A 27283-nucleotide genomic window follows, 5' to 3' on the forward strand; every position below is an offset into this window, starting at 1 on the left:
TGGCACAGCCATAAAGCTAGGAAACTTGTCATGGTTTACAGCAGTCCTCAGTCAAATCAAGGAGGGTTGCCTTCAGTCAGAGGTTCTTGGGACAGTCAGTCAGCGGCATCCTCCAATACCAGGCAACAGGCTTGGACACAGTCAGTCACACACCTAGGGCAGTCAAAGTCAGTATCCTCTCCTCAATAAGAATGAGGAGCCAAAGTTCGGGCAGCCCACCACTCATCTTGACTCTATCTGTTCTATTGTGGGCTGTTGTCCTCCTGGATTGAGATAGGAGCTGGTATGAAATAAAATATAAGCTGGTGGCACAGCTGTTACTATTGGTACAGGTGGGGAGCTAACCTGAGCGAGTCAGTAGGCACGGCAGAGGGCATGCATGGTTAGTGTAGTCAGGAGGTGGGGCAGATAACAGCAAGTGAGGGGAGATGTTGCAGAAAATAGTGAGAATGTTAGAGCATAAGTCTTACTGGGAAGTGGGTACTATAGTAGAGATAGAACAACTTTGAAGTGCCGGACAGAAGATTGGAGAAGGATGCTGGCCTTTTACCTACATGCTATGCATTTCTTAAGACAGCTGAGACTTCACTGACTTTGGACAAGGTTGACATGGTCTGATGTCATGACCTCCCCTGCTTGTTGTGGGGATAGAGGACATCCCACCTCTGCACCATCCCATCTATTTGAACCTGAGGATCTCTTCAAGCAAAGTGGAACACCAATTTCCATTCTCTTCCACATCCAGGCAAATATCAAGAACAGTGCACAACAGCTCTGGACTAACAGTCCCCATCCAAGAGCATAATGACCTCTTCAAGGTGGCTCTGGTACCAAGAATGCCAGTCCATTCTGGGATATCCTGACAATGGCAAGTTGTTTCAATTAAAGTGACAAAACGGGGCTAGATTTGGATCAAAGCCATGCCACATGGATGGAGCTTAATGAAGTCAGTTTGATTAGATGCAGTGAGAAACCTTGCGTGGTTTCATGGAGAGAAACCCTCAATGACAAGACTGATGCTAAGCGAAAAGAAAATGATTCTGTCCATAATTCTATTTATTTTGTTCATTCTGTATTGAATATTCATGCAAATTTCCAGTTATACTTGCACTTTGTGGGATATAGTTAAACTTGCAGACTCAGTTGATCCACTTTTGGTATGCTTTGTAAAGGCCATTAGTTATGATCATTAATATGTCCGATATTAAGTAAACACCAGAAGCTGTTGTCAGTTTCACATTCATAGATACAACAATAGCATCCAATTTCACTATTATTTTTATTTCAAAATGTAGGGAGACCTTAACATCATTTACTGTTTAAATTCATGAGCTATGGCCATCACTGACTAGATCAGCATTTATTGCACATCCTATTGCCCTGTGGTGATGAGCCGTCTTCTTAAACACCCGCAATGTTGTTAGGAAGGCAATCCCAGAATTTGAACAAGTGACACAGAAGGCATGGTGCTATCATTCCAAGAAAGGATGAGGTGGAGTTTGGAAAGACATATGGGAGGTGATGTTGCTGCGATGCATCTGCTGCCCTTGTTCCTTTCAATGGAAGAGGTCGTGAATTTGCAAGATGATGTAAGAGCAGCCTTGGTAAGTTACCGCAGTGCATCTTGTAGATGGTACAAACTATGGCCACTGTACATGGGTGATAAAGGGAATGCATGTTGAAGGTGATGAGCGTGTCAAGCTTCCTGAATATTGTTTGAGCTGCACTCATCCGGGCATGTAGGGAGTATTCCTCACAGTACCGACCTGTACCTTGTAGATAGAGGCATTTGGGAGTCATGAACTGAGTTATTCATCTCAGAATTCACAGGCTCTGACATGGTCTTGTAGCTAGAGTATTTAGACAGCTGGTCTAGCTCAGCTTCTGGTAAATGTGAACATCCAGGATATTTTTAGTGAAGGTTGTTAGTCAAGCAAAATTAGCTTTACACAAAAGTGTCAAAACACCCTTGAGCATTATAATTCATTTCCATATAAATAGAATTACACAGGAAATCTAAACAGAATAAAAATTCCCTGCATGAATGTTTATTAAATAATTAAATGGATGATAACAGTTGCACGAAACAAGGTTGGATTTGAGAAAAGAAGGTTGAGGAAGGACTGTTAGGTCCTTCACTGCTCATTTATCTGTCGAACTGTGCTAATTCATACATTTCATGCAAGGAGAAGGAAACATTGCGAATTGTGGTTTAAAAACATAGAAACATAGAAAATAGGTGCAGGGGTAGATCATTCAGCCCTTTCAGCCTGCACCACCATGATCATGGCTGATCCTGCAAGCTAAGTATCCCATTTCCACCCTCTCCCCATACCCTTTGATCCCTTTAGCTGCAAAGGCCACGTCCAGTTCCCCCTTGAATATATCAAATGAACTGGCCCCAACAGCTTCCTATAGCAGAGAAATCCACAGGTTCACAACTCTCTAAGTAAAGAAATTCTTCTTCATCTCAGTCCTGAAAGACTTACCCTTTATTCCTCAACTGTGATCCCTTGCTCTAGACTTCCCCAACACTGGGAACATTCTTCTTGCATCCAGCCTGCCCAGTCCCATCAGGATTTTGTATGCTTCCACAAGATCTTCACCCCCACCCCCACCATTCTTCAAAATTGCATTGAGTACAAGCTCAGTGGACCCAATCTTGCTGCATATGTCAGTCCTGCCACCCCAGAAATCAGTCTGGTAAGCCTTCGTTGAACTCCTTCAGTAGCAAGAATAGGAGACCAAAACTGCACATAAGCCCAAAGTGTGGCCTTACCAAGGCCCTGTATAACTCCAGCAAGATGCCCTTACTCCAATATTCAAATCCTCTTGCTATGAAGGAGAACATGCCTGCTGCACCTGCAAGCCAATGTTCAGTGACTGTTCCACCATGATACCCAGGTCTCATTGCACCTCACCTTTTCCTAAACTGCCACCATTCAGATAATAAACTTAAATTTATCCACACTGTATTGCATTTTCCAAGTATTTGCCTACTCAGCCAGTCTGTCAAGTCACCCTGCAACCTCTTTGCGTCTTCCTCACAGCACAGACTGGCATTCAGCTTAGTGTCGTCTGCAAATTTGAAGATTATAGCATTCAATTCCTTTGCCAAAATCATAATGGGAACAGCTGAGGTCCCAGCTCCGGAACTTGAGGCACCCTGCTCATAACTGCCTGCCACTCTGAAAAGGACCCGTTTATTTCAACTCTCTGCTTCCTATCTGCCTACCAGTTCTCTATCCATGTCAATACGTTACCTTTGATACCATGAACTTTATTTTTCCTTATTGATTTCTTGCGTGGAATCTTGTCAAAAGACTTTTGAAAGTCCAGATACAGAACATCTACTGATTCACCATTGTCTACTCCACTGGTCACATCCTAATAAAATTCCAGATGATTTGGCAAGCATGATTTCCCTTTAGTGAATCCATGCTGACTTGGAAAGAATCTGTCACTGCTATTCAAATGCTCAATTATTGCATCCTTAATGACTGGCTCCAGCATTTTCCCTACCACCGATGTCAAGCTAGCCAGTCTATAATTCCCCATTTTCTCTCTCCCTCCATTTATAAAGAATAGAGTTATATTTGCTATCCTCCAGTCCATTGGAACTCTTCCAGAGTCAACAGAATGCTGGAAAATGATTACCAATGCATCTGCTATTTTTAGGACCAATTCCTTAAGCATGCTGTGGTTCAAAACATCAGGCTCTAATGACTGATCGGGTTTTAATCCCATCAATTTCCCCAATACTATTTCCTAACTAATATGGATTTCCTTCAGTTCCTCCTTCACACTTTACCCTCTGTCCCCTAGTATTTTCTGAATATTATCTGAGTCCTCCTTAGTGAAGATAGATCCAAAGTATTTGTTCAACTGGTCTGCCATCTCTTTGTTGTTCATCATGAATTCACCTGATTCTAACTACAAGTGACCTAAATATGTCTTTGCCAGTCTTCTTCTCTTCACATATTTATAGAAGCTTTTGTGGTCAATTTTTGTATTCTGCAAACTTACTTTCATATTCAATTTTACCTTTCTGAATTAAACCCTTTGTCTTCCTCTGCTGAATTTTAAATTTCTCCCAGTCCTCAGGTTTGCTGCTTTTTCTGGCCAATTTATGTGCCTCCTCTTTGAGTTTAACACTGCTTCTGATTTCCCTCGTTAGCCACGGTTAAGCCACTTTCCCTGTTTTACTCTTACTCATTATTTCGGAAAATCGCTGGAAAATTCCTTCTAGTTTCTCTAAGACAATGAAACAAATTCCAGAAGAATTTGGTTACCCGTGCCACATCATTCAGTGTACTTAACTAACTCCTTGAAATTTCCTATTCGTCCTGGTCGTGGGTTAATCTTCTTTTTGTAACATTTGCCCCAGAAATTACCCCCTCCACATTATTATATAAATTGTCTCTAATAGTCACTTTAGCTGAGTGTGTTCAATTTAGCAGAATCTATTTCAAAGCACTTGCCTAAACCTGCTGAGTTTCTCCAGCATTTTCTCTTTTGTTTCAGATTTCTAGCATCCACAATATTTTTCTTTTATTTGTGACACCTTTATTTGTCTTGGTCACTTTTGGCTTCCAGGGACTCCAACACCATAGACGTGCACAAAACACTGATTTCCACTCTTCTGTTGCAGTAAATCAATTCTGATACAAATAAACACAACTTTAAACCTACCATGCTTCAGTATTAAACTCCAACTCAAGTCAGACTCTTTCAAAATACTGCTTTTTAATTTTCCTGATTCAAACACAAATATCACTTAAAAAAAAAAATTCAATGCATTCAACAAATACTCTTATGATTTTTGGTTAATCGTCCATGACTGTCCCTCAGTTTTAGGATGATGTCCAAACAGGGTCATAAGTTTCTTGATGGGTCTTGGTGCAAGTGAACAGATCAGTTCTTGATTGTCAAACTAAACGGTAATTTTAATTTAATCTTTACATCTCAAAATGTCTATGTTATAGTTCACGTTAGTCAAATCCCCTTCTATTGTCAACTCTTTTTTAAATTTGACATTATAATTAACTATAAATTTTCCAATTTTACATAGAAATTTAAAGGATATCATATAATTATCACTGAAGTCATCCCATAGTAAACATTGATTTAATTTTTAACTGTTAATGTTACCATTGCTCTAAAAGGATAAAGTCTACAAATTCCTTCGTGTGGTGTTAAATTTGCAAGATTTTCCAATTTCTATGCATAGCTATGTATTAAGTTTGGCATAATTATAATCTTCCACTTAAATAACACTTTTAAGAAGCAAAGTTACCTTTTTGGTGGAATTAATAGCTGTACCTAGCACTGATACTAGTTTAATGATCTCCTTGTTCTCTGAAACAATTTTGTAGTAGTTCTTCATCTGGATGGGGATAAGCAAATTTACAGATGTTGAAGTTTCTGACATGCTGCCATCTAAAAGAGAGGATATCAAACAAAAGGAGATTAAAACCCACCAACTGATACTTAATCCCTTGTAGATTATACAACATTTCAGAATTTACACTAGAATAAATTGCATTGATAACATGTAAGTAAGAGGATTTAAGTGTCACAAATTAAATAACATTGAACAAAGAGGCACATTATGACAAGTCAACTATTCGTGAACCCAACTTAATTTTAGCATGACATGGTGGGAGTAACTTTACTTCTAATAGCATTATAGGGTATGTAAAAGTGATAACAACATTTAAATTCATAACTGAAAAGATGTCAGTAATTCCCATTTCTGTGCAACTATCCAACCTGTTTGACAAAAAAAATTGTCTGTTTTGAATTTAAGCATCAGATTATTAGGTCTGCATGGATTGCAGTTACCAATATTCTCCAATGCTTATGTCTAAATTTATGATAATTTGAAAATTACTGATTTATGGGGAAAGGTCATGGAAATTTGAATGAATAGATATCTCTTTTGTACCTATGTCTGTGTTAGTAAGTGCAATAACTTAATAATTACAACAATCTGGTAATAATTAGAACCACTTAAAATGTGCATTACCGAGAACACTTCTGACGGTAACTTCTGGGACTCCATCTTCAGAATCACTGTCTCTGCTGCCACATCTCATTGCTGCAATCTTTCTTTCATTCATTTTTTTCTATAGGTAAGAAATGGAAGCAAAAGTCAATTCAAAAACTGACAATCAATTGTAATAGCTAAACAGGAGAAGATAAAATCATTAAAGATCAAAGCAAACCTTTGAAATTCTTTCTTTACTCCACTGGCCAACTCCTTTTGGGACACTGACAATATATTCCACTGCCTTATTCAAAGTCTGTTGTACTTCATCCAGTGCAGGTATCATGGTTATATTGGGAATAGATAGTGTAATGCTAGTTCTGAAGATGGGATGGCTTGATTGCTTCTGTTTACTGGAGAGGTCGTCCTCTATTTGAAAAATCAACGTATATGAACAAATACAAATTAATGAACAAATTAATTATTTAGGGAGACCAGTCTGTTCTCTATGTATTTTAAAAACTGCATGAGAAAAATATTATTTCTACCAGAAAATTGCACTGTCAGCCTGCTGATACTTCTCATTTTGCAGAAAGCAAGAGCTAGAATATTTGAGCAGGAATGTACTGCTGAGGCTGTAGAAGCCTCTGGTCAGACCGCATTTGGAATATTGTCAGCAGTTTTGGGCTCTGTATCTAAAGAGGGATGTGCTGCTGTTGGAAGGGGTACAGAGGTTTATAAGAATGATCCCAAGAATGAAAGCCCTGTCATTTGAGGAGCAATTGAGGACTCATTTTCTGTATTTGAAGTTTAGAAGGATTGGGTGGTAGGGAGGAATCTGATTGAAAACTATAGAATACTGAGAGACCTGAAGAGAGTGGACATGCTGATGATGGAAATAGCTCCAAAACTGAGATGAGGAGAATTTCTTCAGTCAGAGGATGGTTAATCTGGGGAACTCATTGTCAGAGAGGGCTGTGGAGGCCAAGTCATTGAGTGTATTTCAAATAGAGACAGGTAGATTATTGATTAGTAAGATGATCCAGAGATAGATACGTTCTTAATTAGTAAGAGGATCAAGGGTTACAGGAAGAAGGCAGGAGAATGGGTTTGAGAAACATATCAACCGTGGTCTAATGGCAGTGCAGACTCAATGGGCTATATGGCCTTATTTTGCTCCTATATCTTATGGTTTATAGTCTAAGAGTGCCAGAAAATGGTCTCACATTACTTTTTGTCTTTTCATCAGCTGCTAAATCTTTTGCTTCACACTTGAACTGCTCACTAGCATTGTTTCCATTTCATTTATAATAGTTCAGTCAAACCACAATATTTGGTCCAGCTGACTTCAGAGATTGCTTTGCAATCTATAACAGAGTCAAGATTCTTTATGCTGAAGATGATCAACAGAATTCATACCTATAAAATAAAGCAGTGATGATGAGTGAATGCGTTTGCGAATAGTCTCTAGAGTGTTGCGAGTGACCTTCAATAATGCATCCACATTGCGGTGGCTGAAGTAGGACAATAATTCCTGTGCTTCTTCTTCAAGTGTCTGTATTAAGTCTTTCTTCTTTCTTTTTGTCACTGGAGATGGGGACCCATTGATTATGTGGCTTGCATTATAGATGAAAGAATGTTTCTCAGTTTTTCGTTCACCTGGTATAGAAGATATTTGTTTTTTACTTCACAGACCATGTACTTACGTAACTCTCAGGTTAAAAATAGTCTATTTTTAGACTATTTTCTTAGAAAAACTAACTTAGGAAATGGTTTACAATAAACTGTGTTAGCGAGTTTTGAGAAGATTTGTAGCTCAGGTTGAGGTTCTGGATGTGAGTTTGCTCGCTGAGCTGGAAGGTTAGTTTTCAGACGTTTCATCACCATTCTAGGTAACATCATCATTGAGCCAAGAACTGTGACAAACACTACATTGGACAAACTGGCAGGAAGCTAGCCACCAGGATACATGAACATCAACTAGCCACAAAACGACATGACCCACTATCACTTGTATCCTTACATACAGATAAGGAAGGACACCACTTTGATTGGGACAACACATCCATCCTAGGACAAGCCAAACAGAGACATGCACGAGAATTCCTAGGGCATGGCATTCCAACCGGAACTCCATCAAGAAACACATTGACTTGGAGCCAATCTACCATCCCCTGAGAAAAAGAACAGAAAATGACATCACCAACCCAAGGAAACCTAACCAGATAAATAGAAAGCGGGACATAACACCAGCGCTTCGTCGGAGGCTCACTGATGATGTTACCTAGAATGGTGACAAAACATCTGAAAACTAACCTTCCAGTTCAGCAAGCAAACTCACATCCAATAAACTGTGTAAACAAAATTTTAACCATACATCTTATTATCACTGTACTAAGATTTAAAAAGAAACTGAGGGCCATTTTTTTTGTATACAGAGCATGATTCATGTATGGAATGAACTGCCAGAGGAAGTGATGGATATAGGTACAGTTGCAACATTTAAAAGACATTTAGGCAAGTACATGAATAGGAAAGGTTTGGAAGGATATGGACCAAACACTGGCAGGTGGGATGAGTTTAGTTTGGGGTCATGGTGGGTATGGGCTAGTTAGACTGAAGGGTCTATTTCTATGCTAGGTGACTCTATGACTTTTTAAAACTAAAATAATCCTGCTGCCAGACATTACTTTACACAGCATTAGCTCCCAGCCTTTAATGTCTATACATTTTTATTTCTTACCATCAAATTCTTTTTGATGCTCATTTCCACTGCTATCTTTGGATTTTTCCTCCTCCTCTTCTTTACCCAGAGACTCCAAATCCAGTAACATGTTTATAAATTCATTTGCAGCTTCCTCTACCAAAGAACTCTTAGAATGCAGCATTTGGGCAGCTTTTACACACAATTCCTGTACAAAATGAGATTTTAAAATTACTGAAGTGTGAAAGGTACTGCTGCTTGTGGACATTTATAACTGTAATGGCACACTTATTATCAGCTGTTTTATATCTAAAACCAGTAGCAGCATATTAGCTCCATTTGTCAGCACCTTTAATCACCTGGCATTGGCTTAATGGTAACAGAAGCACACTGACAACATATTTGTACACTTTTATTACTCAAGTTTGTACTTATATAATAAAGCAATAAAGATGTGAAGGTGTCAGTGTTGGATTGAGGTGAACAAGATCAAACATTATATGATGCTAGGTTATGCTCCAACAAGTTTATTTGAAGTCACAAGCTTTCGAAGTCTCACTCCTTCCTCAGGTGTCAGTGAAAGAGGTGGCATCAGACACAAAATTTATAACAAAAGATCAAATGGTCATAGAACTGATGTGGTGTTGAATGGACCTAATATGGCTATTAAATCTTTAATCAATTAGAAAGGATTAATATTAATATTAATCTGGACATGTATATGGTCACAGAAATTTGAGGGTGCATACATGAGGATCAATGGTCGGCACAACATTGTGGGCTGAAGGGCCTGTTCTGTGCTGTACTGTTCTATGTTCTATGTTCTAATATGCAAATTCCTGAATTTCTTTCAAGTCACTGCCCTGAGGTAACTAAAGGCTTTTTGAGTTCTCTCAGTATACCAGAGGTGACATCTCAGGTCAGATAATGCATCTGTCTCTGTCTCTCTCACACACACACACACACACACACACACACACACACACACACACACATCTATGGGGTGAATTTGCATTTGCTGATTTGTAATTGCAGATACATTCTATTTTGTTCAAAAAGGACACAATTTGTAGACAGTCAATGCGGCACTTTATAAATTCCTACTTTGGAAATAAAACCAATCCGACTCCAAGTTGATACACAGCCATATTCTAAACAAGGCCGTACACCTAAAATGCAATGTCTGATCTGGGATGTCATCTCTGATATACTGAGGGAACTGAGAAAATCTTTTGTTAACTTGGTGCACTAACTTGAAAGAAATTCACGAGCTTGCATACTAATCCTTTCTAACTGTCTAAAGATTTAACAGCTATCTTAGGTTTGTTTTACACTGCATCAGTTCTATGACCATTTGAGCTTTTGCTTATAAATTCTGTGTCTGATGCCACCTTTCATCGACACCTGAAGGAGTGAGACTCCAAGAGCATGTGTCTTCAAATAAAGCTGCTGAACGATAACCTGGTGTCATGTGATTTTTGACCCAATATAACAAAGAACATTATAGCACAGCAACAGGCCCTTTTTTCCACCAAGCATGGACTGATTTATGTGCCTTTTCAAAACTAAAAATTTGTTTGCTTCTGTGCAGGCTGTATCGCTTTGTTCTCTTCCTATTCATATATCTGTCAACATGTGTCTTAAATGTAACTAGTGTATCTGCTTCTACAACTTCTTCAGGCACTTACCTCCCATTGTGCAAAAAGCTTGCCCCTTGCATCTCATTCTAACATTCACCCTTTTATCTAAAACCGAAATCTCCTAATAATTGATATTTCTACCTTGAGAAAAGGACCCTGATTAACCATAATACCCATGCCTCTCATAACTTCTAAAATATTTTTAACCCTAACCCTCAACCTCCAAACCAGGCAACATTCTGATAAACCTTTTCTGTACCCTCTCCAAAACCTCCACATCCTTCCGATAGTGTGACGACCAGAATTATACAAAATATTCCAAATCAAGCCGAACTAAAGTTCTACACAACTACAATATGACTTGCTAATTTTGTATTCTATGCCCTGAATGATGAAGACAACCATGCCATATGCCTTCTTGATCAACTTAGCCACTTGTGTATCCACTTTCAGGGTTCTGTGGGTCTGAACGCCTAGATCCCTCTGTACATTAATGTTTTAAGGGTTCTATCGTTAGCTGTATACTTTCCTTTGCACTAGACCTTCCAAACTGCATCATCTCATATTTCAAACAACCATAGAATCCCTCCAGTGAGGAAAGCGGCCATTCAGCCCTCAAGTCTGCACCAACCCACCCAAGCCACCATTCACCCACCTCATCCCCGTAATCACACCATTTTTAATTACTAGGGGTCACGATTTCAAGGTGAGAGGGGAAAGGTTTAAGGGACATACGCATCGAAAGGTCTTTATGCAGAGGGTGGTGGGTGCCTGGAACATGCTGCCAGCGGAGTTGGTTGAGGCAGACATGATAGTGTCATTTAAGATGTATCTAGACAGACACATGAATGGGCAGGGAGCATTGGGGTACAAATCCTTGGAAAATAGGCGACAGGTCAAAATCTGTCAAGGTTCTGGATCAGCGCAGACTTGGAGGGCCAAAGGGCCTGTTCCTGTGCTGTAATTTTCTTTGTTCTTTGTATTTACTATGCATAACCAACCTGATGTGCATATCCCTGGATACCACACAGCAATTTAGCATTGTCAATCCTCCTAACCTGCATATCATTTCGGACTGTGGGAGAAAACCAGTGCAGCCTGAAAAACTTACGCAGACATAGGACAAACATGCAAGCTCCACACATACAGTCACCTAAAGCTAGAATCGAACTCAAGTCCCTGGAACTGTAAGGCAGGAGAGCTATCCACTGAGCCGGCAAGCACTGATCCCTGCAGAACAACCACTAGTCACAGATCTCTTGTCAGCAAAACTTCTTTCCACTGCTACTTTCTGTCTTCTATGACCAAGCCAGTTCTGCATACATTCTACCAGCTCACTGCGCATCCTGTGTGACTTCACCTTCTGTATCAGCCTGCTCTGAGGACACTGTAAATAACATTCACCACTCTGCCCTCACTAGTCATCTTTGTCACTTCCTCAAAAAACCCAATCAAGTTTGTCAGAAACAACCTCCCCCGCACAAAGCCATACTGCCAATTGCTAATAAGTCAATACTTTTCCAAATGTGAGTAAATCTTGTCCCCAAGAACCTTCTTCAAAAATTTCCCCTACCTCTGACGTTAGAGTCAGCAGCTTGTAATTTCCTAGATTATCCTTGTTGCTTTTTTTTAAACAAAGGAACATCACTGGGTACTCTACAGTCCTCCTGGACCTCTCCTGTGACTAAACAGGATGCAAAGATTTTGTACAAGCCCCAGCAATTTCCGTCCTCCCCTCCCTCAGTATTCTAGGATCCTGGGGACTTGTCTACCATAATGCTTTTCATAAAATGCACAATAAATTTTAAGAAAGGTAAAAGATCATTAAATCCAACAAGTGTTACCTGTTTTCAGAGATCAATGTTATTCATTGTCTTTCCCAGTACTAGACATGTATCCTAAATAAGAAATTTTAAGTACAAACATTCAACTTAGTAACATTTCAACATGATTGATTTTTAGTTTGGAAAAAACTGGTCACTCTAATCCCTGTCACATACAAGCAGGAAGAGAAATAAGCACACTAAGTGCCCTCTCTTGAACACTATAACTTGGAAAATGTATCCAATCTACTATAGATAACAAAGTGTGAAGCTGGATGAATACAGTAGGCCAAGCAGCATCTCAGGAGCACAAAAGCTGATGTTTCAGGCCTAGACCCTTCATCAGAGACGGGGATGGGGAGAGGGTTCTGGAATAAATAGGGAGAGAGGGGAGGCGGACCGAAGATGGAGAGAAAAGAAGATAGGTGGAAAGGAGAGTATACGTGGGAGGTGGGGAGGGGATAGGTCAGTCCAGGGAGGGCGGACAGGTCAAGGAGGAGGGAGACACATTCCCGCAACACATCCCTCACACCCCGCCCCCGCAATAACCGCCCTAAGAGTATCCCCCTCGTCCTCACATACCACACCACCAACCTCCGGATACAACGCATCATCCTCCGACACTTCTGCCATCTACAATCCAACCCCACCACCCAAGACATTTTTCCATCCCCACCCGTGTCTGCTTTCCGGAGGGACCACTCTCTCCGTGACTCCCTTGTCCGGTCTACACTCCCCTCCAGTCCCACCACACCCGGCACTTTCCCCTGCAACCACAGGAAGTGCTACACTTGCCCCCATGCCTTCTCTCTCACCCCCATCCCAGGCCCCAAGATGACTTTCCATATTAAGCTGATGTTCACCTGCACATCTGCCAATGTAGTATACTGTATCCATTGTACCTGGTATGGCTACCTCTACATTGGGGAAACCAAGTGGAGACTTGGGGACCACTTTGCAGAGCACCTCCGCTCGGTTCGCAATAAACAACTGCACCTCCCAGTCGCGAACCATTTCAACTCCCCCTCCCATTCCTTACACATGTCCATCATGGGCATCCTGCAGTGCCACAATGATGCCACCTGCAGGTTGCAGGAACAGCAACTCATATTCCACTTGGGAACCCTGCAGCCCAATGGTATCAATGTGGACTTCACGAGCTTCAAAATCTCCCCCTCCCCCCACTGCATCCCCAAACAGCCCAGCTCGTACCCGCCCCCCTAACCTGTTCTTCTTCTCACTTATCCTCTCCTCCCACCTCAAGCCGCACCTCCATTTCCCACCTACTAATCTCATCCCAAATTCCACGTCATCCCTAAATCAACCACGTTGCTGCGGGTCTGGGGTCATATGTAAGCCATATCAGGTAAGGATAACCAATTTCCCATCTTAAAGAATAGTAGTTACCCAGTCAGAGTAGCAGGAACTGCAAATGCTGGAGTCAGAGATAACACAACGTGGAGCTGGAGGATAATGCCTGGGCTAGTGCTCCCCCAGTTCCACACTGTGTTATCTAATTAATCCAGCTTTGTTTTTTACAAAAATCAACAACAGTTCCCTTGTCATTAGGCTAGCCTTATATCTAATTTATTAAATCCCACCAGCTATCTTGGTGGAATTTGAATCCATGACTCCAGAACATTAGCCCAGGCCTTGGGATTATGAATTCTGGGGCATTATCATTTAAAGGTTTTCCTCTCTCATGTCGAACCTTCTACTATTAACCTGCATTCAGTAATAACTTGAATTGATTTTTATTCATTTAAATGTATGGAACAATTTGTCTGGATCCATGTTCTGAATTCCTTACACACGACTTAAAGTGGATAGAAGGGTTTTTTATAATTCATTCATGGGATGAGGACATCGCTGGCTAGGCAGCATTTATTACCCATGCCTAACTGCCCAGAGGGCAGTTAAGAGTCAACTACATTGCTGAGGGCCTGGAGTCACATGTAAGCCAGACCAGGTGAGGATTGCAGTTTCCCTCCTTATAGGACATTAGTGAACCAGATGATTTTTTGCGACAATCAGCAATGGATTCACAATCATCATTAGGCTCCTGATTTCAGATATTTATTGAATTCAAATTTCCACCTCTTTTTCGATAAATGCATATGTGAACAATAACTGCATAGATTAACAACATTTCTTGGTCTGAAATTTCAAATTACAGCTTCTGACTATCATTTTGAAGTAATATTTTCATCATCCTTTTTCCTGCTGTAATTAAAATCAGTATCAGGAAATGTTAAGGTTCAACAACTCCTACATTTCCCTGATTATCACTTCCTTCGTGAATTGAATTTTACTGAACGAAATTAGGGTGGTCAATAACAATAAAGTAGTTTTCTAGCAGTAACTTGTGTTATATTAATTGTGGTCATCACAAATGCAGGATATCTAAATACAGGAAATGTAAAATAAATCATGAGCCTTCTATGCACGAAAATCTGAGATGTTTCCTTCCTTTCATCCTGGTCAGCCAATACAATGGTTACCAAACATTCCTGGGTGAAGAGTTCCTTTATAAATAGATGTTACAAATATTTAAATAAATACTCAAAATAATTCTTCTGCACAAGTATAAAATAAACACATAGCATTTTATGACTACTGAAAGATACAAGTTGCCAAAGACTGTTACTTTTTTCTATATGTATTTTGTATTCTTTTAATTGCAAAGCCTTACTGTTACTAGGAACAATTTTGAATATATTTTATTTTTTATTTACTTGATAAAGTAATGGCATTGTCTTTAACAAAAAAGAATTTATTACTTTAACGATATTTTGTGAGTAATGTCCATTTTCTTTAGAAGCCTAATATCATGAATAAAGTAGATCTGATAAGAAGTTGCTCACAATGTGTTATAAAACAGGTTTGTGTTAATGTACTTATATCAGCCTTTAAATCACGGCTATTCTCAGAGGTCCTTCCACTACCACATTAATTTCACTTCTGGACTTCCTTCTTTAAACCTTTATACCCTTTTCTATTTTTCCTTCTCAGATTCTCCTTGAAACCTACCTCTGACAAAACTTTTGGTCATCTGGCCTAGTATTCCCTCACATGGTTAAGATTTATGTGCTGTTCTATAAGGCCTCTGTGAAATGCTTTGGAATGTTTTACAAGTTTAAAGTTCTATGTAAATATAAGCTGTTGTTGCATGACTCCAAATTTTACCAGATAGTGTTAGGTGCCACCATCAGCAATGAAATGGGTGACCCAAGCCTGTGTTGTATTACTGATGGCAGCCGATTTTAGATTCTACATTGAGAATGTTGTCCTATCATTGATGGCAGTCTCTTTCAGCCAGCTGCTGGTGCAAGTAGAGAACTGTTGGCTTGGCAGTGCCACTGATAGATGCAGCCATTATTGCAGCTATGGAGGAAAGAAGCAGTTGCCACCCTTGAAAGCCACATTGTACTGGGACAGGTCACAGACAAAGAACTTGGTAATCAAAAGGGTGAATCCCTCAGCAGCAGTGTCAAAGCCACTAGGATGGCTGATACTGCCAACAGTACACTCCAGGAGGAGGCTGGGAGGCTGCCTCAATGTACTTGGTAGTATGCCAATTCAGCAGTGGTTCCTCTTGATGACACTAAAATGACAGCAGACCGTGAAATGGTTATTAATTAGAGAGGTTATTGGGATAAACTCCCACCTGCTTCCAGCCACTGCTGTTCCTACTTCTGAGGATATACTGTGACAATGGGAGAATTTTGGTTTCCATCTTGATTCTTTTTACCAGTATTTTATGTGGCTCCCACCTTAAACTCCGTCTCCAATGGTTGGTAAAATTTGAGCCTGGGTATCTCACTTATTTCCAGTTAAATCAAAGCAGTAGCTTGGAAGAAATTCTTGACCAAAAACAAAATTATCGAACTATTATACAGCCCTCCAATATAAGAACATAAGAACTAAGAGCAGGAGTAGGCAATTCAGCCCCTCAAGCCTGCTTTGTCATTTGATACGATCGAGATTGATCTAATCTCAGCCTCAACTCTACTGTCCTCTTTAGCTTGAACACAGACAATCTATCAGCAAGTTATACAGACCTTAGTCACCCGAACAAATTCTTCACATGTGATGGGTTCCTCCTCAGGTAGTTTGCATAATTGTATTGTGCTCATATCTTGAAGTACTGCATCAATACGAAATTCTATCAAATCATTCACACGATTCAACAAAAGCTCGAGTTCATCTGCAAATTGTCATATAAACAGGTAAAACAACAAGCAATTCTTATCAAATGACTGTTTATAATTTTAAAAATGTAATTATTCAAACAAGATTCAACACTGTCGATGTGTTACAAGACACAGCTCGTAGGGTGTGCAAAATGCTACAGGTAGCAGGTTAATGTAGCACGATGTCTTCTTGATCACTTTCTTGGAGCTTTATTCAATCACTATACTCAGATTAATCTAGAAAACTCCCCACTATGTGTTGGGCACTTAACTTCAACTATCACGAGGGGACATGTGATCTGAAAATGAGACCGCTAATGCTACACTCCCAACATTTGGCTTGTTAAGGGGAGTGAAGGCCATTAAAGATATTTATGAAGAAAATTGTTCAATGAGTCTTAAGAATACAACTAACTCTCTTTAATTAGATTGTATTCAGAATTTGAGTTCAAGAAAGGTATTTCCTGAACTCTTTACAATTATTAATCTAATAAAATGTTAATCTCTCTTCCACTGACTCCAGGAATGCAAAGCAAGTCATTATTTGATAGTACTTTTATTGATACATATGTGCAAACCCTGGCGTTGGTGAATCTACAAACCTTAAAACATGCACCCTTTCATGCAGAAGATATGGTATATTAGTTTAAGACACACAATTCTGAAGTTAAGTTACAATCAATAATAGAGGGAAGTACTAGTAGAAAGAATCACATCAATCAGGGATTTAATGATTTGAATAATACATCATGTCTATCCATATATGGTGACTAGGCTCAAATACAGAAGAGTGAAAGCAATATGCATCTAAAACCTGCTCACGAGTAGATGATTACTACGTTTCTCTAGATGAACAATATGAGTGTAGCAATATGTGAGGTGAATCACCAACAATAACTGAACAGACTACTTGTTACAAACTTCAGTGGACATAGGGATCAACAGAGAGATGTTCATCGTTGTATCATCAAATAATTGCACACCAGATAAGATGGTTACAAGGATGGCGAATGATAAGAAACCAACTGAATGGCCTACATGCTATAGCATACTTCTGAGTTCCATGGTGACACAGGCCATAGTGGTTTACTTACTAATGCCAGGATCATATTGAACACTCACATGCCTCCTTGTCTTGTGTTAAGACGTGGACTAAGTATTTTTATGGAAGAATTTAACATGTGATGCAATCTCCCACAGGTGAGGACATGTTTTACTGTAAGATCACATGACAAAAGAGCAGAAGGAGGCCATTCAGCCCACCAAGTCTGCGCTGCCATTCAATGAGATCTTGGCTGATCTCATAATTCTCAACACCACGTTTATGCAAGACCCTTGATTCTCTTACTGAATAAAAATCTGTCCCAGTCCTGAATATACAAACAATGAACATTACAACCATCTGTGGTAAAACATTCTACAGATTTCAGACCTTCCAAGAGCAGAAATGCCTCCTCATGTATGTCTTAAATGTACAACCTCTTACTCTGAGATTACACCTTCTGGCCCACTCACTGAACATGTCTGTACCACTTTGCAGACTCTTTATGATATCCTCAGCATTTGCATTCGACCTAAACTTGTGCCATCTGGCAAACCTGACTACAGTACATTCACGTTCCTCATCCAAGTCATCAATACATCATGTTAATAATTGCGCCCTCAGCGCTGATGCCTATGGCACTCCAATAGTTACAGGTCGTAATCCTGGAAATACCTCCATTATTTCAAGTCCTTGTCTTGTATTAATCCACCAACTTTTCACCCATGCTAATACATCACTTCTAAAACAATGAGTCCTTGTCTTATAAAGTGGCTTAATACGTGGTAACATTGTTTTATTCTTTTGTGGGAGGTGGGCAGCTTTTACTGCTCATTCCTAATTACTCTGAGGGCAATGAAGAATCAACCACATTGCTGTGGATGTGGAGTTGCATGAAGGCCAAACCAGGCAAGGGCAGCAGTTTCCTTCCCTAAAGGACAAAAATGAACCAGGTAGATTTTTCTCTGACAATAATTTCATGGGTCTCATTAGACTTCTAATTTCAGATTTTTGCTGGAAGGATTTTAATCTGGATCCGCAGAACATTGCCTGGGTCTCTGAAATGTTACATTAATGATCATACAATTGGGCCATTACATCCTCATGACATTAGCTTCCGAATTATTCTCTGTCCTACCATACAGCTACTGTTAGGGGGCTATAGACTACTCCTTCCATTGTATTCTTCTCCTTTTCATTTCTAATAACCACCCAAATGAATTCTACATGTTCTGAGCCAAAATAATTCCTTGCTATCTTATTTATTCTTTCCTGCCTAGCCTTTTGAAAAATCACATATACCTGAATATTTAGTTTCTAGCTTTGATCTCTTTATAACCTGTAAGATCATATCCATTAATCTCTATTTGTCTCATTAACTCATTATTTTGTTCTGGATACAACACACATGCAGGTAAAGTATTATTAAATTTGCCGTTTTACAATTTTTCCCCTTTGATCCGATATACCATTACTGTTTTTCTATGCTTGAATTGTCCGTCTCTCCCTGTCCTGCTCTCGGTATTGTTATCCAAATAGCTGTCCTGTAATGCTGTCGCATCTTCTTGCTTTGTAAGCCTACATTTCCCCTCTCCCAACTCCGTACCATGTCTAATTAGTTTAAAGCTCTCTCTTTAGTCCTAGTTATTTGATTCATCAGGACACTGGTCCCAGGATGTTCAAGTGAAGCCTGTTCCACCAGAACAGAACTGAAATCCATTTCACCCATACTAATCTTTGAGCCAAGCATTTAACTTCTTGAGATAACAAGGTGTAAAGCTGGATGAACATAGCAGGCCAAGCAGCATCACAGGAGCAGGAAGGCTGGCGTTTCAGGCCTAGACCCTTCTTCAGAAATGGGGGAAGGGACAGGGGATCTGAAATAAATAGGAAGAGAGGGGGAGGCGGATAGAAGATAGATAGAGGAGAAGACAGGTGGAGAAGAAACAGACCGGTCAAAGAGCAGGGATGGAGCCAGTGAAGGTTAGTGTAGGTGGGGAGGTAGGGAAGAGATAGGTCAGTCAAGGGAGGACAGACAGGTCAAGGGGGCAGGATGAGGTTAGTAGGTAGGAGATGGGGGGTAGGGCTTGAGGTGGGAGGAGGGGATAGGTGGGAGGAAGGACTGGTTAGGGAGGAGGGGATGAGCTAGGTTGGTTTTGGCATGTGGTAGGGGGATGGGAGATTTTGAAGCTTGTGAAATCCACATTGATACCATTGGGCTGCAGGGCTCCCAAGCGGAATATGAGTTGCTGTTCCTGTAACCTTTGGATAGCATTGTTGTGGCACTGCAGGAAGTCCAGGATGGACGTGTCATCTGAGGAATGGGAGGGGGAGTTGAAATGGTTCGCAACTGGGAGGTGCAGTTGTTTAGTGCAAACAAAGCGTAGGTGTTCTGCAAAGCGGTCCCCAAGCATCCGCTTGCCTTATGCCAATTTTCCCTTCGCTCAGAAAATAATCTAGAGATTATTTTCTTGGAGGTTCTGCTTTTCAATGTAGCTTAATGGTTCAAAATCTTTCAGTAGAACCTCCTTTCTAATTTTACCATTGTCATTGGTACCAACATAGATGACAATAACTGGATCCCTCTCCTCACATTCTAAATACTGTTTTTTTTTATTCTGACGTCCCTTGCAAAGAACAGTAGAACATTAGTATCACATGTAGAATAAATGTCGCCTTTATAAATTGTTAACCAAGCAGAAAGATTTATTCTGAAAGTTCTCACTTTTGCAATGTAGGTTTCTGAGCCTCAATTCTAAGATGCAGACATGGTTTGATTCATTTGATGGGTAGCAAAAGGCAATTATAGTGACGTTATGATGTAGCTTTGTGGATGCTTAAAGTTCTGTGATGGAGTGTGTGAAGAACTTTCCTTTACCACTGAATTGGCTTCAGTAAGATTTCTTCTAGCGCACAGCAACAAAATTATGGGCTTGTTTTTTAATAAAGGAGTTTACAAAGTCACCATGCAGAGCACACATGAAAAAATTGCCCACACTTTTATTGGTCGTATTCATGGTCAAATCACAAAATCAACCTACCTAAAGCTTCAGAAATCCTGCTCAGGTATTTATCAATGTTCAGTGAGGTCCAGTTGAGAGACGTCAAGCCTGGCTGTATTGCATTATCAACTTTGACTAAATGAGGACCCATCAGTTGCATAAAAGTACATTGAATTTTTGATCTGACTCTTTTGTTTTCTGATAAAGTCATCTAAACATGTGTAGAACAGAAAGAATTATTTAGCTTTCAAAGTCCTTACTGCTTTCTCTCTTACAGTTATGTCAAGGTTAGAAAAGTTACAAAATCATGATGCTTTTTGGGGCTCAGTAATATGAAATTGGAATGCAGCTTATATGGCAAGCATAGCAAGTTAAGAGCATTGAGATTATGAAAAAATGGATCTATATGTTTATGCTAAATTCATATTCTGAGTTGATTACAAAATTTAAGAGTAAGGGGTTTCAAGTTCTCATGGGACTGGATATTATGCTCTAATACCAATGGGTTTGGAAGTGGGTTTGAAAATTCCAGCATTCACCTTTCCCACAGCCCTCAACCTCTCCCCCGAACAGCCTGAGATTTTCGAAGATGGGGAAGCATCCGTTAGCCTATCCATCTGTGGGCCTTTTGAGACCCAACTGCAGCCATTAATTATGCATTTTTCAATATTTTTTTCAATTCATTCATGGGGTATGGGAGTCACTGACTGGGCCAGTATTAATTGCCCTTGCTAGTTTCTTAGTTGAGAAGGTAGTGGTGAGCTACCTTCTTGAACCACTGGAGTCCATGTCCTATAAGTACACCTGCAATGTCATGAGGGAGGGACTTTCAGGATTCTGACCCACCAACACTGAAGGAATTGCGATATATTTCCAAATCTGGATAGTGAGGTGGCTTGGAAGAGAACTTGTGAGTGATGGTGTTCCCATGTGTCTATTGCCCTTGTCCTTCAAGATGGCAGTGGCCATGCATTTTGAAGGTGTTGTCTAAGGAGACTCGGTGAATTTCTGCATTGCATCTTGTGGATGGTATACAATGTTGCTGTCAAGAGTCACTGAAGGATGGAGTGGATATTTGTGGATGTGATGTTGATCAAGCAGTCTGCTTTGTCTTGAATGGTGTCAACCTTCTTGATTCATGTTGGAGCTTCACTCATCTAGGCCAGTACACAGCATTCCATCAGACTCTTGACCTGTGCCTTATAGATGGTAAACAGGCTCTGTGGATTCAGGAGGTGAGTTAATCACTGCAGAATTTCTAGCCTCCGAACTACATTAAAACCTCTTTTTATAGGGACAGCAGTTTACTTCCTTAAAGGATATTAGTGAACCAGATAGGTTATGACAATCAACAATGGTTTCATTACCTTCATTTTTTAAAATTTAAATCAAATACAACCATTTGCCGTGGTAGGAATTGAAAGCAGGTCTCCAGAGTATTGTCTGGGTCTCTGGATAACTAATCTCATGAAAACACCACAAAGCCATCGCTTCCCGGTGATGGAAGGCAGCATTACTCTGCTGGAAGATGTCAGTCAAATTGGAGTGGACACTAAGCCTATTTAAGGCACATTCTCATGGTATTCCCCCTCTTAGCTACTCCCTCTTAACCTTCCAACTTAGTTCCTCCGATGAAGGGTCTAGGCCCGAAACGTCAGCTTTTGTGCTCCTGAGATGCTGCTTGGCCTGTTGCGTTCATCCAGCTACACACTTTGTTATCTTGGATTCTCCAGCATCTGCAGTTCCCATTATCTCTGATCTGTCTCCATCATCCAATTTGCTGAGATACCTGACTCTGAGAAGGGGCAGAGGTTTTGTCATAAAGTTCCCATGTGACGAAACCATGGGCTAGCTGTCTCCCTGACATTTTAGCAATGGAAAGAAGGCACAGGTGTGGGGGAGGAAAGCCTCGAGATCCTACAGCAGGGTGTGTACATGAACACAAGTTTAACAATGTGATTTCAGAGTGTTCTACCACTCGGCAATACCCCATCCCATTGTTATCATCAGAAAAAGATTGCTCTGACCTCAGCATCCCAGAGAAAAGCTACATGGCTTCTTCTGTGCTGACATTTTCTTCCATTTTTTGAGAATCACATACCCAACCATAAGTAGTACTGGAAGTTCCCCTTTCAATAAATTGTATCAGAGATAATGGGAACTGCAGATGCTGGAGAATCCAACATAATAAAGTGTCAAGCTGGATGAACACAGCAGGCCCAGCAGCATCTCAGGAGCACAAAAACTGACGTTTCGGGCCTAGACCCTTCATCGGAGAGGGGGATGGGGTGAGGGTTCTGGAATAAATAGGGAGAGAGGGGGAGGCGGACCGAAGATGGAGAGAAAAGAAGATAGGTGGAGAGGAGAGTATAGGTGGGGAGGGGATAGGTCAGTCCAGGGAAGACGGACAGGTCAAGGAGGTGGGATGAGGTTAGTAGGTAGGAGATGGAGGTGCGGCTTGGGGTGGGAGGAAGGGATGGGTGAGAGGAAGAACAGGTTAGGGAGGCAGAGACAGGCTGGACTGATTTTGGGATGCAGTGGGTGGAGAATAAATATTGCAGAAAATAGCCAAAACAAAGAAGCGGCAATCAGGTTCTTGTACACGATAGGCAGTCACAGAGAAAAATTCTCCCTCATACAGCCATTTTAGTAAACAGTTTTCTACCACAGTTTAAAACATTACCTGCAGTCTGTTGTAATTCATTTTAAAGATATCCTGTTTCTGCTGAAGGTCTTGGGCAAATGGTGGAATTTCAAGTCCCATCTTGGCCATGCATTCTGTTTCACGTATTAATGTTAAAATTTGAGGATCAAAGTTCACAAACAGTTCTCCTGTCTCTGGGGCTTTCACTAACAATGATGCCTGCAATCCTGCTTTTGCTACTTCAATCTAAAGGACATGATTAAAGTAAATATGATCAAACAAAAATCATCTTAGAACTGGCAGAAATTTCAACACAAAGCTCACTGCATCATTTGTGCGAGCCTTTTTTGAAGATTATCAGTATTTTCCATTTGGGATCAAATGTATTTATTTCTAACTAAATATTCAATATTCAATTTAATTAGCAGGCTATAGCTATGACTCAAAGAATAACTTTAATTAATCCAGAATGTTGAGTTCATACCAACAATTACTCTAATCTTTGAACACAAACTTATTACCCAGAGGGTACAACATGATGACATACCATCAGTCCGATAACATCCACAATAAAAGTACTGTTATAATTAACTTAAACAATATGGATCTTAACATGGGTCCATTGTTTCATTTAAATAAAGCATTAATGCGGCAGCTGTATTACTCAACCAAATCAGTTGGTATACCACTGACCAATCTTCAGGCCACCTGTATTCTACATATTTGTCATGTTCTCATTTTTTGCAATTAAAAAAAAACACAGATCTGACAGTGTTTTTTTTCTATTTAACTTTCGTTACCTGTCTCAGCCAGCCTCGGTGATACAGCACTTCAAACTCTAGTAAAACCTTTGCCACTTTGTTATAGTTGCGAACAATGCGCTTGGCATCTGCTGTCTGCAGAATGTTTGGTTGTTTCTGGAATAGTTCCATTGGTTCCTGAATCTTATTAAAGAGTTGACGTGCCCACAAGATCTTCCCTGCTATTGGTGGCATGTCTCGAGCAATAGGCGGATCATTTTTCTGTCTGCTGTAAAGCTTGGATATCATCTCAATGTCTCGTCCGTAGTTCTGAAGAATCTTCTGGTACTTTTCATCAATAGCAAGGTCTGATATTCCAATTCTGAACAGGTAACATTTTAAAAAATCATTAACCGTCAAACAAAGTTTCTTAAGTTAAATGTGATGCTCTTATTGCCACATAAGGAATTTTTTTAAAATGTGTTACCTAAACAAACTTAAATATTATGTCAGTCACATAACAGAATAAATGCACTGAATGTTAACCTGCCAGGATGGGTGCATTTCTATGTGGGCTATAGGATAAAACTCCAAAACCTTGAGTGGTGTTGGAAAGCTGGTAGGCACTGATCAACTTTGAACTTGCACATGTTTGTCAGCACATAAGAAACCCTTGTGAACTAATCGTGACGGAGGCTTTATAAGTTAAGAGCTATTAAGTGGAATTTTAATCCTGGATTCTCTCTTTACCCAATCAGGCCAACTTCTAGAGGACACCTTGTCCACCACCTGTCAGGGTATTCATGACCCATAGACTGACTCTCAAAGCTTTTGAAAGATATGTTTTACAGGTTTTAATCATGCCCCTCATGCCTCTTGCATGACCCCCTTGCCACCTCTGTGAACTGCATTAACAGAAACAGATGACCAGTCATTTATTCCTCCAAATGACCTTAAGATGGTACTTGCCTGAGCTCCAAGCTTTAATAGACTAACTCAACAGAGATCTGTCTTCACAGGCAAGTAAATGAACTGGATCATTTACTTTGACAGTTTGGCTTCTTTTTGAGATCATAATAATTTACTTTTCTTTCAACTGTTCTTTTAATATCTGCTTATTTCAACTGGCAAAATTAACAAGCATGAAATTAGGTAGAGCTTCTGTTTTTGCTAATACATGTACTCTGTTTGATAGATACTTTTATAGGGTTTTATGAGAAAACATTTTTACAAGGTGATTTTTGATTTTGTTTTACTGAATTTCAATATGGGTTATTGTATCCTTGGCAAGCAAATATATAGGATGCACAGAAACCATAAAGAAAGAATAGGACAGGTTTGGAGAATGCAGAGGGAGCAAGAAAGGGATATGAGGGCCATGCAGTATGGCATGACATAGTGCGTGAACAGATGAGAGTGTGCTTGAGGTAAGAGGCCAGAAGACCCAAGAGTTTCAAAATACATGATGCTGCTTGGCCTGCTGTGTTCATCCAGCTCCAAACTTTGTTATCTTGGATTCTCCAGCATCTGCAGTTCCCATTACCTCTGATACAGTTTCAAAATACAACCAGTATGAAGTCCTGGTGAAGTGAGAGGGGGATCTTTTAACCAGTACTCTGCCATCTTTATGGGTATCTCAGAACTACCTCCAAAGGGATCACATCTGACTCCAGTCCACTCCTACTTACCCAAAGTTTGTTTTAAAAGGTGGCAGGTTGGCAGATTGGGAAAATCCCTGATTTAAAATTCCATCAGACCATAAGACACAGGAGCAGAAGTTAGGTATTCAGCCCATTGGGTCTGCTCCGCCATTCAATCACGGCTGATAAGTTTCTCAACCCCATTCTCCCATTTTCTCCCCATAAACCGTGATCCCTTTGACAATCAAGAACCTATCTATCTCCATTTTAAATATACTCAAATGACCTGGCCTCCACAGCCTTCTGTGGCAGTGAATTCCATAGATTCAATACTCTCTGGTTGAAGGAGTTTTTCCTTATCTTTGTTCTAAAAGGTCTTCCCTTAACTCTACGGCTATGCCCTTGGGTCCTAGACTCTCCTACCAATGGAAACATCTTCCCAACATCCACTCTGTCCAGGCCATTCAGTATTCTGTAAGTTTCAATTAGATATCCCCATATCTTTCTAAACTCCATCGAGTACAGACCCAGAGTCGTCAAACATTTCTCTTATGTTAAGCTTTCCATTGCTGGGACCATTCTCGTGAACCTCCTCTGAACCCGCTTTAGGGCCAGTACATATTTCCTGTGACATGGGGCCCAAAACTGCGCACAATGCTCCAAATGTGGCCTGACCAGAGCCTAATAAAGCCTCAGGAGTACATCACTGCTTTTATATTCAAGTCCTCTCAAAATAAATGCCACAGTTGCATTTCCTTCTTAACGACTGACTAAACCTGCAAGTTTACCTTGAGAGAATTGTGGATTAGAGCTCCCAAGTCTCTTTGCACTTCAGATATCTGAATATTCTCCCAATTTAGAAAATAATCCTTACCTCCATTCTTCATACCAAAGTGCATGACCTCATGCTTTCCCTCATTGCACTCCATCTACCACTCCTTTGCCCACTCTCCTAACCTGTCCAATCCTTCGGCAGTCTCCCCGCATCCTCAATACCACCTGTGCCTCTACCTATCTTTGAATAGCCAAGAATGCACTCAGTTCCCACTTTGATGGTAAGAATTGGATACTAAGATATGAAAGGTGCTTTCTTCTGGAGATTTTTCTCCCAAGGCTTTGGAGATTATTTTCGCGAGCTTGGAGTATTTTCCTTTGAAACTGCATTACCCTGTTGTCAAACTTCATTGCTGCATTGAAGTTCCTAATACAGTTGGCTTGGATCACTGAAGAGAAAGTGGAGTGTAGCACTGATCTTCCTTTTAACCTCAAACAGGGTATACAACTAGAAGAGATAATGGGAACTGCAGATGCTGGAGAATCCAAGATAATAAAGTGTGAAGCTGGATGAACACAGCAAGCCAAGCAGCATCTCAGGGGCACAAAGGGTCTAGGACCGAAACATCAGCTTTTGTGCTCCTGAGATGCTGCTTGGCCTGCTGTGTTCATCCAGCTTCACACTTTATTATACACAAGTAGAAGATTAGGTTTCTGGACAAGAATAAGCATTAGTGCATCTGAAGGTTTAGACTTCCCCATCAAATGGTTACTGACTTTTTAAAATTCATTCATGGGATGAGGGTGACGCTGGCTGCGCCAGCAATTATTGCCCATCCCTAATTGCCTAGAGAACAGTTCAGAGTCAACACAAAATGCTGTCGGTCTGGAGGCACATGTAGCCAGACCAGGTAAGGATTGCGGTTTCCTTCCCTAAATGACCTTAGTAAGCTAGATGGGTTTTTCCAACAATCAGTATTGGACTCATTGTCATCATTAGACTCTTAATTCCAGATTTTTGTTATTGAAGTCAAATATCACCATCTGCCACATTGGGATTTAAACCTGATCCTCAGAACATTACCCAGGTCT

At 40.3% G+C, this 27283-nt stretch overlaps 1 protein-coding gene across 1 annotated transcript in view; it reads right to left on the reverse strand.

Annotated features, from left to right (window-relative positions):
• Positions 1-27283, reverse strand: part of dnah5 (dynein, axonemal, heavy chain 5) — a 372198-nt gene that overhangs the window by 186368 nt on the left and 158547 nt on the right. Inside the window, exons 14-22 of the mRNA XM_048562706.2 lie at positions 23838-24159; positions 23077-23283; positions 20433-20604; positions 16218-16363; positions 8733-8901; positions 7409-7648; positions 6228-6418; positions 6029-6128; positions 5297-5439 (exon numbers count right to left, since the gene is read on the reverse strand). Coding sequence (XP_048418663.2) covers positions 5297-5439; positions 6029-6128; positions 6228-6418; positions 7409-7648; positions 8733-8901; positions 16218-16363; positions 20433-20604; positions 23077-23283; positions 23838-24159 — 1690 coding nt within the window. The remainder of the gene's footprint in view (positions 1-5296; positions 5440-6028; positions 6129-6227; positions 6419-7408; positions 7649-8732; positions 8902-16217; positions 16364-20432; positions 20605-23076; positions 23284-23837; positions 24160-27283) is intronic.

Source organism: Stegostoma tigrinum, chromosome 2 (genome assembly GCF_030684315.1).
Source record: "Stegostoma tigrinum isolate sSteTig4 chromosome 2, sSteTig4.hap1, whole genome shotgun sequence".
NCBI lineage: Eukaryota > Metazoa > Chordata > Chondrichthyes > Orectolobiformes > Stegostomatidae > Stegostoma > Stegostoma tigrinum.